Source organism: Parasteatoda tepidariorum, chromosome 10 (genome assembly GCF_982258835.1).
Source record: "Parasteatoda tepidariorum strain Cologne lab strain chromosome 10, Ptep-v5.0, whole genome shotgun sequence".
NCBI lineage: Eukaryota > Metazoa > Arthropoda > Arachnida > Araneae > Theridiidae > Parasteatoda > Parasteatoda tepidariorum.
Window position 1 is genome coordinate 47901772 of NC_141764.1, and position 15901 is coordinate 47917672.

Here is a 15901-nt window from a genome sequence, read left to right on the forward strand (position 1 = left end):
ATAAAGATATAAAAAATAGCAAAAATTATTTATTAGCAATCACTAAAAAAATTTTAATTATCAAAAATTATTAAAATTTTTATAAAAACTATAAAAATTATTCAGATTTTCTTATAAACCAATATCAAATAACCCTGAGTTACTTTTTTTTTCTAAAAGTTACACACACATAAAACATGCAGAAGTATATCTTACAAATAAAGGTTACATGAACTATAACAAAGAAATAAATTCTGTCATACCTGAGACACTTAATCTGAACGTGTTAGAGGTCTCTCCAGCAATGTTCTTGGCGACACAAGTATATTCTCCATTATCAGATATGGTGACATTTACAAATTCAAGTTTCTGATTCTTGTCTTTAATGACAAAATTATGTCCAACAGGTGGTAAGAACACGCTATTTTTAAGCCAGGTGATGTCAGGAAAGGGCAGTGCCGAAGAGGAACAGTCCAAAGTCACAGGCAAACCAGATATAATTTCAAGATTAGAATCTTTAGCTGAACTTGCAATCAAAGCTGGAGGAGCTTAAAATAATTAACAAGAATATTTTATTAAAAATATGTTCATGAATGAGTACTAAACTAAGAATGAATAATGACCATGTAGATATTTGTTTCAGCACAAGTTGTTGAGGACAGGAAAGCTTTGTTCTATGAGTCTTAAAAGCATATTAAATGTCAAACTCAATTAGTAAAACTAATAGTTTGGGAATAAACTAGCCAAAGATTTAAATATATCAGTATCATATTTCTTTTCTCAAAGCAATTTGATTAGAAATTTGTTTCAAAATTGAAAATCTAATGTAAAAGAAATCTTTCAAAAACATTTAATGACCTTTTCAAAATCTTTAACCAAATTTTACTTACAACTAAATTTTTTATGTGTCACTCAGCCAATTCAACCAAGCTATATTTAATTATAAATATTTACTGCCCATGCATATTATACAGAAAACTTGAATTGATGTAAGTTTTTATAAACAAAATTAAAGCTTGCTAAAAACCAACTTACCATAAACAGTTAGATTAAAAATTTTAACATCAAATCCAGCAATATTTTGAGCAGTGCAAGTATAGATTCCAGCATCTGATTCTTGAACAAAAGGAATGTGAAGGATGTTGTTTTGAATATGATGAACTGAAAAAAATACATTAAAAAAATTATCAAAAAAATAATGTTAAGGTGTTAATGGATTGAATTAAATGTACAATTTAACAGTATAAGAACTCAATATAGCTAAACCATTGAAATAACTTTTAAACTTCAAATATGTGTCCTATAAGTAGAAAAAAACAACCTCAAATTGGACTAAATTTAGAAGTTAAACCTGTTTGATCACATCCTGAAATATTAATTGCAATTATAGTTATTCTAGTAAAAACATCTGTAATTTTAATTTTTTCATGAGTTGATTTAGAAGTTTCGTAATAAAAGAAGTTTGTAACATTAAAAACTGACATTTTAAAAACAATCAGTGCATTAATAACATTATATTTTAGAATCAATAATTGCTTGGCTATGCATAGATTGTGAGCCGCGATGACTCAGTGGTAAAGGCACTGAACTGTCACTGTGAAGAGCTGCAGGCATGAAACCCACTCAGCTTCAGATCGATGAGTACCAGTCTGTCTGGGAAGTAATGGCGGTCTGTGCGCAGTGCTAACTACATTGCCACAATCGTACAGTTGGGCATGAAATTGTGGAGCCTTAACCTCTATGACCCTCCCTGGCTCACAATGGCCTGTTGCAAGAATGCTCTACTGCATAAATTGTACATAATCCGGAGTAATAAGTTATAAGTAAAAAAAAATTCAACTTTGCAAAACAAATTAGTAAAAGATAACAGCTGAATTCATAAACAAAAACAAATTTCTATTTTAATAAATGATATTTTAACTTATTTGAAGAGAAAAAAAAACATATTTTATAGTGTACAAAAATTTCTTTGACACATGACTTTTATTAAAATTTTAAATCATTGCTAGCATAGCTTAAAATTAAATAATATTGAAACAATACCAAAATAGTTCACAGAGTACAAATTTATTATATTTTTAATAATTTATCCCACACGTAATATTTAATTATAGGTAACTAAAATAAAAACAATAAGTTTTTCTTAAAAAAAATAATAAAAATATACAAAAACTATATGCTCACCAGCAGCTTTGTTTCATGTAAAAACAAGTAAGTTGCAAGTGGCAAGTAATTAACATTTTATGTAAATATCAGAATTTAAAAATACTAACAAGCCTAAAAAAATGCATACCCCACAGATACCATTAGGGTTAACTGATGAACACCAGCTAATTAGATAAATCATAAATTTTAAATCTAAAGTCATTAGTTTGAAACCTATTTTTAATATGTACAAACAAAAGACAAAATTTTAGTAAAGTGGAAAAAAAAACAATATTTCCATAGTACCTCGAGTATTTTTAGATTCACTCCAAAGTATTTGTGGAATAGGATGACCAGAAGCATAACATTTAATGTCCAGTTTGTCACTAACAACAGCGGTTATAAAAGAAGGAGATGAAGTTGATTCATCAATTTTAGGAGGATCTGCATTAATAAAAGATATTTACATAATTACTAGAAATTTTACATTATAGATCAGGTTAAATCATAAATGCTCAAAATTTTATTAAAAAGAGAGTAAGCTTATACAGGGAGATTCTGCAATCAATGCACAAACTAGGAGGGGAAGTTAAGTGTACTCCAATTGTATATTTTGTTCAGGAATTTCGGGTCTAAAAGTACAATCACAAAAAATGACACAGGAGAAAAAATGGGTTTATTTACAAAAACAATGCAAAATGCTTCTTTGCAGCAATACAGTATCTACAATAAATTTATCCAGTTTTGATTTTTATTTATTGGGGTATCTAAAGGACATCATTTACGAGGCTCTCATTGACTCACAGGAGGACCTCTTTGCCGGATTATCCATTGCTACCGCAAAGCGTGGATAATGCCAGGTATTTTTCAATGTGTTAGCCAATCCTTTTGTTGATGTTTACAAGCACATATTACCGTTGATGGTCGCAATTCTAAACAGTTATTAAGAATACTGTATAGCTGCAAGAAGCACTCTGCATTTATTTTTGTAACTAAACACATTTTTCTCCCTTAAAATTTTTTTTTTTGTGTTTGTGCCTTAACACTCCATTTTATACCCTAATATTCTTATTAAAAAATACATGTTTTAGTACACTTAACCATATCTTTTAATTTGCCTATTGATCGCAAAATGACCTAAAATGCAAGATATATTAAAATTGTGGGTTAAAGTTAATACAAGAAATTAAACACATTTCTAGTATAAATTAATAGCTTTTTCACAGAGGATAACTTAGGAAAATTTGGAGTTTGAGCTTTAAATTAAAGAGAAGAGCCTAAATTATTATAAATAGTTAGAACTGTCCTGCATGAAAATAGGTACACAACGTTTTAAGAAAGCAGACTTTGAGTTTAATGACTCAATCTAATAAAACAAAACTAATGAAAGAGAAAAAAAATGTAGCTACAAAATTCAAATTTATAAGATTTTTTTCTAATAATAATAATTTGATCAATCTTGGAAAATAATTTTGCTCTAAATTAAGGAAAAATACATAAATTATCAGAAGTGTCTAGCCTTAAAATGGGCATACAATATTTTAAGAAAGTTAATTTAGGAAGGGTTCAACAACTCAATTCATTAAAACAAAATTAAAGAAAGAGGAAAATAATCTAGTCACAAGATTTAAATGTACAAGATTTCATTCCAAATAATATTTTTAAAAAAATTAAAACTAATTTACCATGAATAGTCACAACCGTTCTGGCTACATGTGATCCCACAATGTTTTCAGCGATGCACTGGTATTCCCCTTCATCAGAAATATCTGCATTAATAATAGAGAGGTTTGCGTGTTGAACTACAGCTGAATTCGATTGTATATATGCACCACTTTTCTTCCAAACCACACTAGGTTCAGGATGACCAGAAGTTTCACAGAAAATTGAAATATTCTGGCGTATAATACCAATAATAAGAGGAGAAGGTAGTATTTTGGCAAAAGGTGGAACTGAAATAAGAAATAAGTGACATTTTCCAAAAAATGTTTTGATTGAAAAACTTTAAATGCAAAAGGAATAAAGTACAAACCATTAACATTTAATGTTAGTTCGATTTTTGCTTCACCAACTTCATTCATAGCTTTACAAGTATAGACATCAGAATCTGAGGATGATGCTTTTAAAAGTAGGCTTCCATTGTACATCATATATTTGTCCAAATCATCCCGATGTTTCTGGCTAGTTCGAGTCCATTTAATATGTGCAGGAGGTTTAGCATGAGAACTGCAGGGTAATAAAACCATGTCTCCATCAGTGGCATTATACACAGCACTAGGTTGTAGTATTTTTGGAGGAACTTTAAAAAAAATAACAAAAATGGATAAATTTAAAGAGATTCTAAAAAAAAATTTGCTTAATATGTTACATAATTTATTAGAATATACTTTTACATGACTTTGACTTTATAATCTTTCATGTGATTTTTAAGTTTTCATTCCCTACGAACTCAAACAGGGTATTTTTATAATTAAATTCATTTTACCTCATCACTGGCACTAAACAGCTGATCCAATTAGCAGATATAAAACTTTGAATTTATTATCATGTTGTAGTTGTTTGTAGTTATCATGTTGTAGTTGATTTTGTACCAAAACAAAAAGGTACACTGGCGATTATGACATACTGATGCAAGATAAGCGGTGAACATAATAATCCAACAAAAATAATCTCAACACTAACTTATTTTACACTCAACTCAAATAAACAAGGGAGCCTCTGGTATAAAGTATCAGTATAAATTTGTTTCGAAAATGCCCTTTTTGGTTATACGAACCATCATTTGGTTTATATGCATACCAAATGTCAATAGCAATAAACAATATATCCGGATGTCGCTATATCTCCTTGCAGGCAATTAAAAATTAATCCTGATATCAGATGTACAACTTAAAAAGATTCAAACACATTCACTGTCAATCTCATGCCACTGCCATTCTAGTGATTACCATCAGTAATGCAAGATTGGCAGTGAACACGTTAAGGATATTATTTTGAACCCAATTCAAATAAACAAGGGAATTCCAATGTAAAGTATCAATACAAATGTTTTTTGCAAATGATTTTTTTTTTGTTGGTTATTTGAATCAACATTTGCTTTACATGTAGAGGATGTTTACACGCGTCAGCACTCTAAAGTTTTAATTTAGAATTTCTACCATGCACTAATGATATTTTATATCAATATTTGGTTGACTGCACAAGTTGAAGATTCTATAGAAAGTCAGTCGCCAAAATATTAGTCCTCTGTACCAAATAGTCAAAGTACAAAAGGATACTAGGGTACCTCAGGGTCTTGAAACTTGTTTTTACTTAGGGAAAACAAACCTCATGAGAGGGGAAGGGCTTAAGTACCAGTACTATATATAAAAAAACATAACTTATTAGCAAACAACAATCACTAACATGCTTAAACATAAACTGAAGCATAGGAAAAGCTCTCAAATGTAAGTAAATTTACATGCTTAGAATATTTGATAGAATAATAAAATATTTTGATAAATTACATAAACAAATAGTTACACATTAACATGAGGATAACATAACATAAGGACCAGATATTCTTTTTATTAACACAAAATAATGATTAATGCACACACAATATATTTACCTTTGACTGACACTTTAAAAACTTCATCAGATGTACCAACAATATTAGTAGCAGAACAAACATATTCTCCATCATTTCTTTCAGCAACATTCAATATTTTTAAGCTCTGATTTTCGTCTATAAAATACTCATGATCAGAAATGAGCTGTATCTTATCTTTGAACCAAATGACAGCAGGTTGTGGGTCACCCTTAACTTTGCATGGTAAGGTAATTGTTGAGCCTTCAACAGCTTCAAATTCTTGGTTAGTTGATGATATTACAGGGTGATCTAAGGATCAACAGAATAGATTAGAACAGAATCGATAGTAGATAAAAAAGAATATATACTACTTTGGCATTGATTCAAATTTAATTAAATTATAATGCAGCGGAGTTCTGATAATTTCAGTCTCAATGACTTAATTCAGTTTATAATGAGTAGATAATTATGCATTTGATGGAAGAACATAAGAGTCTTCTTCCCGGATCAGTAATTAACATTGATAAAAATCTATTGTTCAATTTTATGCAAAAAATTATAGCCCATGAGAGCATATAAAACAATGTTGTGATGTAATCAATACACTAGGTTCAAGCACCAAAGTTAGCGACCTTGAGAACCTGTAAACTTCTATGAATATTCAACATATTCTCTGTAATCGTCTTCCTGAAGTATAACGAACTGAACTGAATTTCAAATGAGAATGAAATGCATATGTTACGGAGAAACACCGAAATCTGGAGAATGTCGACATTCACCGAGTCGCTTGGTGTATGTCCGAAATATTTGCTAAATACCCTTATTTCTGACTCTCACCAGTGAATGTCAACAATCACATAGTCGCTTTGGTGAATGTCCGAAATATCTGTTATATCCAATTTTATATTAATTTATTCGTTAATATTGTTATATTTATTTGATATATTTATATTTATTCTATATTTTAATACTTACTGACGATAGATTAGAAGAAACATCACTGTTTGGAGTATTGGGCAAATAAATACCGGGCAATGGCACTTGACCTTAAGAAAACAGTGTAGGGTATACCGGGCAGTGGCACTTAACCTTAAAAAAGCATCAGTGTAGGGTATACTGGGCAGTGGCACTTAACCTTAAAAGAACATCAGTGTAGGGTATACCGGGCAGTGGCACTTAACCTTAAAAAACATCAGTGTAGGGTTTAAATATCGAATAAATGTAATTATATCCACGAATAAATTCATATCAAATCGAATGTAATAAATATTTCGGACATTCACCAAAGCATATCTGTGAATGTCGACAAACATCGGTGAGGGTCCGAATGTACAAGAATGTAATGAAATATTCGACGTATTTGGTGTTTGTCGACATTGACCGGTGAAAGTCAACAACCACCGATTTCGGTCTTTCGCCGAGACATATATATACCATCATAAAATTTTGTTCTTTCTCTCTTTTGTGCTTTGCTTTATATCTATTCTTTTGTTCTATGTGTTTGATTATAATCCTGGATGCTTTTAATTTAGTTGTTAAAATGTTATTAAAGTTATGTTTCAATTTCACATTTTTCCTTTATTATCTTTGACGATTGACCTATCTAAAATGCAGAATTTAATACACGCAACTTATATTGCCAAAATGTAATTACTCGAAAGCACACTTATTGCAAGATTGTGCAACCAATCTTATGCCACCAAAAGAACTATGCTATAACTATGAGAAACAATTGCATCAAAGTAAAATTGGTAACAACTAAATTGGAGCTGCAATGGCACAGTGGTTAAGGCACTGAGCAGTTATTGTGAAGGATTAGGATTCTATCTTCAGTGATTGTTTAACCCTTTTGGCTCACTGGGACATATATGTCCCTCAGATGAAAACACCACTGGGACATGTGTGTTGAGTCTAAAAAAACCCGGTGAGACACATTTGTTTCAGCTTCCCCAATTGCCTATATAGTTAATTTTTTAATTAATTTTGGCAAAATATTGTTATTTTTACTTTATTTAATCTATTAAAGTTGTAATTTGTCTTTTTATTTGAAAATAAAAAACTAGTCTTAAAAGGGTTACAGCAAACCTAGCTTCAGATTCATGGATACCAGCTAGTTGTGAAAGTAAAGGCAGTCAGTGATTAATACTGAACACATGACATGGTTAATCTTAAAATTGTACATCCTTAACCACCATGACTTCCTTGATAAGTAACTTTTGTGGGAGACTTTTACAGTACTTATTCTGATCATGCACAAAAAATCCAAAACATTGTATTATATTTCTAATGCTTAAACAAAACTAAATATTTATTGTGTGAATTTGAAAGTCTACTGATGTAAATTTTGTATTTATGCATGCAATTTGCCTTTATATATTTTGAATATAAATTGGAGAATCAAAAAAGAGGGATATATTAGCCTTATCAAAATGAGACTTTTCCTTAATAGTATAATATTTTCAAAAAATTATTAGCTTAGACAATTTTAGTTTAATTTACAGCAATTAAATAAAAAAACAATTGTGTCAGGATTATAGAAGTTAAGTACATATTTGAAATAAGAACTTACATAAAACGTTAACATAGGTGGTTTCTGAAGCATTACCACCAATGTTTGAAGATAAACATGTATAATTAGCTTCATGTATTTCATCTGCATATAAAAATTCTAATTTAGTATAATTTATTTCAATTCCAAAACCAGGCTTAATGGGTTCTCCATTTTTAAACCACTCCATATTTGGTTTTGGATGGCCATCGAGTACAATACAGGATATAGAACGCTTTTCTCCCTTTGGAATTTCTATAAGTTCAGGAAGAGGAGACAATATGGGTGCTTCTAAAATAAATATAATAAATATAAATGTAGAGAATCACAATCACTTTGGAATTAATGCTATTAATTACACAAAAATTTTAAATTACACAACAACAAAATCATTGTATGTATTGAATAAATATTATGTAAAATAAGTAATAGAAATAAAAATTATAGTGTAAATCTTAATTAAACCAAAAATGGTGCAGTATAATAATTGATGAAGGAAGCTAATGTATCAAAAGTGGATTAAATTATGTGGGATAAAGAACACTTAAAATATATTTAAATAAATTCTTCAAAATATAGGTAAATAAAATAAAAATTATTGGAAAGATGTGAAATACAAAACAAAAGGAACTGAATACATAGCAAAATTAAATGCATGACATGAAGTATAAAACTTTACACAAAAAATCAATTTACAAGGTAATGCAGACAGAAAATGGCAAAAAAACAACTGGTTAAAATTAACATAGTGTTTTACATGGAATAAAGGATAGATTGATCAGTTATTTGAATAATTTAAAGACTAAAACTTATACGAAGAAAAAATGAAAACTGTAAATGTAAATTATAGTGTCTTTAAAAACATCCTAAACAAAAAAAGGTAAAGATCATTATAATAATTCAAGTTAAAATACAATAGTTTAAAACTACTTACTTATTCCAGTCAACTTGACACTAACCATTTGCTCTTCAATTCCAAATTTATTCTCAGCTCTACATATGAAATTATCAGCAATAGATGGATCAGCATCTAATAAAGTTAACTTTTAATTAAATTCAAATAACTAATTAAAAGTTAACTTTGTTACTAATAATTAATTAATTAAAAGTTTAAATAATTAATACTTTAAATCAATCATTAATTTAATAAATTAAATTAAGTTAGCTAAAAGAAATTATAAAAATATAATTAATAATGGAATAAAGAATATTCTTATTAGCAATGCATTTGTAAACATATTTTTAGAATAAATAGTGCATAACTTGAGATGGCGTTAAAATGAAAAATATTTTTCGCCTCCTTAAGTTTTAAGAGAGTTTACAATTATTACAATTTAAGAAATCAATTTAAAAGGAATTATATTTTAAATAAATATAGTATTTTTCAACCATAACTTTTTAATCAAGAAATGTATGTATAAAAAATCCTGCCAAATTGATATATATTTCTTGTTTAACTTTTGTAATAACTTCTCCAAGGTCAATTTTCCTTTATTTTGGAATAAAAAATTATACTTTTTCTCAGTGATTTATACAGTTAACTGCATTAACACAAAAAGAGTATGAAAACAGTCAACCAACTTAGTTAATTTATAATAGTCAATAACTAATTATAAGATTGTATGAATTTTCAATTATTTAACATATTTAATTGAAAGTTCACATAATCATTTCATTCAGCTTGCAATAATAATTAATAAAAATTTAATAACTTTTAAAAGCACTGTTGCTTGATGATTTTATCTAATACTTCAATTAAGCAAATACATCTTTAAAAAGCCTGATTTAAATTTTTTAAAAACAATAAAACCTAGAGCTACACACTAAAAATTTAAATTTACTTCTTAAAATTTTTAGCATCCATAAACTTTTTTAATAAAAAGGAGTCTAAAGTATTTTGTATCAAATTTTACAAACTAATATTTAGCAACCATACATTCATCAATATATGGATGTCAATATGTATTACAGTTAATAAATTTGATTTTAGAGCGATTTCCAGCTAATATATTTAGGTACAACTTTAGTTAAATTTTTAAAAACATTAATAACAATAATTTAAATTAGCAACAAGAATAACTTACCTACAATAACAAGATTACCCTCTGATGTAACAGATATTTTAGAATGGGACCTAATTTCACTTCCATCTGTAAAAAACCACTTTATAATCGGTATAGGAGCACCAGTTGCAATACAAGGGATGGTAACATTTTTTAGAACTTCCACAGAGGTTATGCTGGGTAGTTTGATCAAGGAAGGCTTTGCTGGTAAATAAAAACAAACATTTTATTAAATTCCACACAGTTGATAAACTATTCATTTTTTACACGGCTATAATAGATTTTAATATTGCATTTAACAAAGAGTGGCAAATTTCTTGTTAATATTTATTACAGACCAAACACTTAAATAAAATTTATCTCAAAATTTTAAATGTAAGACGAAGAATCATGCCGGATAAAACGGGCATAATTAAATTAATTCCTTAGCTATTTTTAATAAGTTATGCAAAAAAATGAATTGCAAAATAATAAGAAATAAAAATAAATAAATAAGTTAGTAAATTGAAGATAATCAGTAAATAAGATACAGTTTCATGTCCTGTACAAAAAGAATTTACCACAATCAATATTAGTTTTTTAAAAAAAACAGGTGTTAATGTTATGATTTTTGCATAGATACAAAGTTCTAACCATAAAAGTCGAAAGCATGACAACAGTAGTGAAAATAATTCACTAGAAAGAGCAGCCAACAAAGCAAAATTAAAAATATACAATGTATTTGTTAATTACGATACATATTGCACTTTATCCCACTCCAATTTTCGTTATTTTTTTTCAGCTAATAAAATATTTTAATGTTAAATAAGCACTTAAATTGAATCCATAAAAATAATATGCTTTTAAATTATTTATTACAGTATTAAATTCCATGTTGAATGACAAAATAAACTTTACAGCCTTGTATTTTTCAATGAACATGCATTGTATTATTTGTGTCAAGGGGAAAAAAACGTGCAATCACTAATATTAAAATATAAACAAATTTATATTTGCTTATAAAAATGAGTTAAAATATTCTTAACTTTTAACAAATTTTAATCAACTTTTAATGTAAAATAAATGACACGTCAATAAGTATCTGGACATGTCTATTTTTTAATGATATTTTTAAAACTGGTAAACAATTCTATAAACAGAAAATTTTTATTGTTACATAATTTCATCTATTAACTTTTGTTTCTGAACAATAACATTGTAGAATTTTTTTTGGAGCTCAAATTTCGTTTACACAGCACTGCTTTGTAAATTTTGAAATAGTTGAAGACTAACATAAACATATTTTCAATACTTAAATGTAGAATTTCACTTCATTATTAAATTAAAAGTACCTGCAATCTAATTTTTAACACAATGAAATACTTAAAATAATATTACTTACATCCAACATTTAAGTACATTGTTTCATTTGCGCTTCCAGCTTCATTTTCAGCAAGACAAGTATATTGTCCAGCATCTGTTTCTTGAACATCATAAATCAGCAAAGTTCCATCAGGAGATATCTGTATGTATGAGAGAGGTTGAATTTCTGTAGCCCCTCTGAACCATCTTACTTTAGGATCAGGCAAACCTTCAGCAATGCATCTTAGATTTGCTTGGTCTCCATTTCTGACTATGAGTTCCTTATCACGTATGCTAATTGATGGAGCCTCTAACAGAAAACATACAATTACTGCTATGAAGTTATTTTTGAAACACATTTTTTCAATGCTGCAAAACCTCCTAAATCTTTCTGAGGTCTAGCTTTCTTAGATTTGTTTTGAATTTGTCTTCCAAAATAAGTCAATTTTGCATCATATATAATGTTTAATATATTTTGGTGAATTCATTCTTTCCAAATACTCTTATTTAAAATAACTCTAATAGTCAGGGGCAGATTACTCATTAGGCCATGGCCTGGCACCCCAAATGATTAGGGGCCCCCTTAAAAATTTTTTTTGATAATAAATTTTAAAAAATTAAGAAAAACAATGATTTTTTAAAAAAAATCAATTTCAAATATATATTAATAAAATACGATAATTTTTTTAGTTCTAATTTAACAAAATAAAGTAAAATTTTATTTATTATTATTTATTTTAATTTTAAATATGCTTTCTTAAATAAAAAGATATATAAATACTTTTATATTTGAATAAATATACGACAAAAAAATTTAATCTAAGGGCCCCAAAAATTTGAATGGCCTAGGGCCCCGTGTATGCTTAATCCGCCCCTGCTAATAGTCCATAATTTACTTATAACTTGGCTGGTTAAGTAGAAATTTAGTGATAAAAAACATGGGTCATATATTGTAAAAGTGAAGTATCACCTTGCGAATGAATTTTGAAATAAGAAGTTATTAGAAATTAAAATGTGGAAGATAAATAGAAGTATTCAGTCAATGTTATCTTTTATTGGGTTTTAATTACTGCACAGTTGCTTCACTAAAGTAGTTTCATTTCATTTCATAACTGGTGTTGAAAGGCTGACCCAATTCTGAATTTCTGACTTGCAATGTTCAACTACGCAGCCTTGTAATTCTGAGCCCAACTCAGAAGACAAGGGAGCTCCTAGATCAAGCATAGGGAGAAACTAGCCTTCACAAAGGACATTTTAATGGAACTGACCCCCATTTGTGGACGGAGAGGAATACCACACAACCCACAAATTGTGTCAACCACTAAGGATATTTTACATCAGCACTGTGGTCGGTGTGAGCCAGGAACAGAATTTGGATCCACCAGTCAGCACTGGAGCTCAAACTTGGATCACTTCAATGGGAGGCTCTATCCCCTGAGATATCATGGCTCAAGTATGCAGTGAAAAATATTATTAACTGTGATACAATTGAGCAAAAAATGGAGAAAATTTAAAAATATGGAGATACATTATTTTTACAATGAATGGCACATACTTACAAAAGATATATCTTTAAACTAATAATTTTTTTATCGACAAAAAAAAACATTAAGAATAAACAATTTAATTTCTTAACAGCTTATACAGATTTGTCTTTCGAAAGAATAAAGAAAAAATGGTAATAAATAAATTTTATGCTGTCTTAAAATTTTCGAATGTATTTTACAGATCATTGAAATAAATTTTAATGACAACTTTATTCTTAAATTTAGTCTTTAGCTATCTAAGTGCTACATTTTATTTTAACAAGATAGAGACATGAAAGATTCAAAGTTATTGTTATTAAAGATTAAGAGTTAGTACTAAGAGTTATACAACATAAAAAAAGATATGTTATTACAGCCATTAAAATAATCCTTATGAAAATAATTTGATTGCGATAAAATAAAAACATTAAAATAAATTATTATTCCTAAAGTTTCTAGCTATACTAAATTAAAACTAAGAAACTGATGTCACGCTAATTTCTAAAAACTATTAACAAATTAAGTTTTCATAAACTATTTCAGAATTTTCATTTAAAAAAAACCACAAAACATTGTGCACACCTATATAGTTCAAATTCACGCTCGCAACTTTATTTCCAGCCGGATTTGTCCCAATGCAGTCATATCTCCCTTCATCTTTTGCATCTGCAGAGTGAATCAATAAATTATTTCCTGAAATTTCACTTCGACCAGATATAAAATTTTGATTATGTATGGGACTCCAGATCCATCTTATAGTAGGAAGAGGGAATCCTTTAGCATCACATGTTATATTGATAACATCTCCATGTTTGAAATTTTTTGTAGCTGGCATAACAGATACAACAGGTGGATCTATAAATAAATGAGATTATGTCATGAATTTTATCTTAGAGGCTCAATTTGAGAACAACGAATGCCAAAGTCCAAAATGTTGGGAGCTAAGTTTTTTAAATTCCATTAAAAAAGATTGCAATAACTATTTTGGTGTTTATAAAAAGACTTTAACATGACAAAAACCAATTTTTAGTTACTTATTAAAGATTTGAATTAGGCTGGCTTTGTTGACAAAGGTTATGTCTTTTTTTTAGTTGTTAAACAATTATAAACCTAAAAAATTTAGCTATAAAACTGTTAAACAAAAATTAAAATAAATGAAACATTTTGTATAACAATGACTGTTCTTAATTAAGTCACTCAAAATTATGCAAAAGGTAAATAAATGCTTTTATTATAAATACCTTTACAAGTCTGTAAGAATTACAGAAAGTTTTCATACAACCAAAATATTTAAGTCATTAATTAATGATGCGGATAAGATAACAAGTTAAATGCATTTAAGTTAAATTTAGAGCAGAAAATATAAACAGACTTAGCAAATACAAATTTACCACTTTTTTAAACTGAGTTTCTCATAAACAATTTTTAATTTATTCGAAGTATAGTAAGGAAAGAAGCAATATTTATGATAACTCTATAGAGTAAGAATCTTGACTTTCACAAGCATCATTTAACAGTAAGAGTAAGTTATTTTCTATGATTATGATAACCATTTAATTTTTGTTAATCGATTTTTAAACTTTTCTCTGTGTTGGTAAAATTTATTTTACAAGTGGTTACTTCTAAGATTGCTAATTCTTTATTTTAAAAACATATTATAGATTCACATGCCAATAGCAATCATTATTATCACATTGATATAGTAAGTAAATTAAAGAAGAAACAAAAAAAAGAGGAGAAAGAGGCAAATCAGCAAATAAGTGATTAATTGAATCAGCAAGTTAGTGAATAAGCGACTCAGTTAATCAGCATGTTAGTTGAGGGGTTAATCAGCATATGAGTAAAAAGGTGAATCAATTTGCAAAGAAATAAAAAATGCATAAAGTTTTAATTTGTAATGCAGTACTCAATAACTAACATTTTTTATATGTCATATTAATTTAAAGTTTTTGAATTATCTTTCATGGAATGAAATTTTCGTAATTTTTTTAATCGACTGTTCATATACTTTGGCATATTTATTTACTTTTTAAATTTTTTCTACCTCTCATTCTTTATTTTTTTAAAAAATTTATTACTAATAGTATGCCTGTAATATTCAATATAGTTTCAATCAGTAATCTTGTAACAGTATTACTTTTTGTTTACCATAAAAACATTATTTAAAGAGCACACAAAATAACAAATAAATATAAAATAATTTGAAAAAATAATTTGTCCGTGGGTTAGCTCATAAAAGTTATGGACAAAATACTGTGTGTAATTTATAAAAATTGAGATTTTAAAGTGTGGGCAAATTATCTAGGTATTATGTTCATTTTATATAAAGTTTATCTTAAAATATTTTGCAGAATTTCTCTATCTTTAAAATTACTCTATCTCTATCTTAAAATCTCTTTCTTTAGAATTTCTCTAATTTTTTTAAATAAAGCAGATGAAAAGATAATATAAAATGAATACAATACCAGGAAAATTAGCTGAGACTATCTAAACTTGATTTTTATAAGTTACATGGAATATTTATTATTTTTTCATGCAGACCCATGGAGAGTTTTTTTTAAACTTTTTAATTATTTTATTTCATACTTTTGTCTTAAGATTCATTAAAGTTTGGAAACAAATCCCAATTTATTTTCTTTCCTAGCTAGAAACACATTTTAAAAGCACAACTATAAACAAAATGAATATTTGGTTTCAGATACAGATAACCTTAGAAATACAACTCAGT

At 27.8% G+C, this 15901-nt stretch overlaps 1 protein-coding gene across 3 annotated transcripts in view; it reads right to left on the reverse strand.

The window, feature by feature from the left end:
* The window catches only part of LOC107451423 (hemicentin-1), a 136674-nt gene that overhangs the window by 90701 nt on the left and 30072 nt on the right, over window positions 1–15901 (reverse strand). For all 3 annotated transcript variants that reach the window (XM_087153122.1, XM_087153123.1, XM_087153121.1), the window contains exons 11-21: window positions 13756–14028; window positions 11688–11957; window positions 10328–10510; window positions 9178–9273; window positions 8265–8534; window positions 5735–6004; window positions 4157–4423; window positions 3810–4076; window positions 2431–2568; window positions 1015–1140; window positions 243–527 (exon numbers count right to left, since the gene is read on the reverse strand). In XM_087153122.1, coding sequence (XP_087009248.1) covers window positions 243–527; window positions 1015–1140; window positions 2431–2568; window positions 3810–4076; window positions 4157–4423; window positions 5735–6004; window positions 8265–8534; window positions 9178–9273; window positions 10328–10510; window positions 11688–11957; window positions 13756–14028 — 2445 coding nt within the window. The remainder of the gene's footprint in view (window positions 1–242; window positions 528–1014; window positions 1141–2430; window positions 2569–3809; window positions 4077–4156; window positions 4424–5734; window positions 6005–8264; window positions 8535–9177; window positions 9274–10327; window positions 10511–11687; window positions 11958–13755; window positions 14029–15901) is intronic.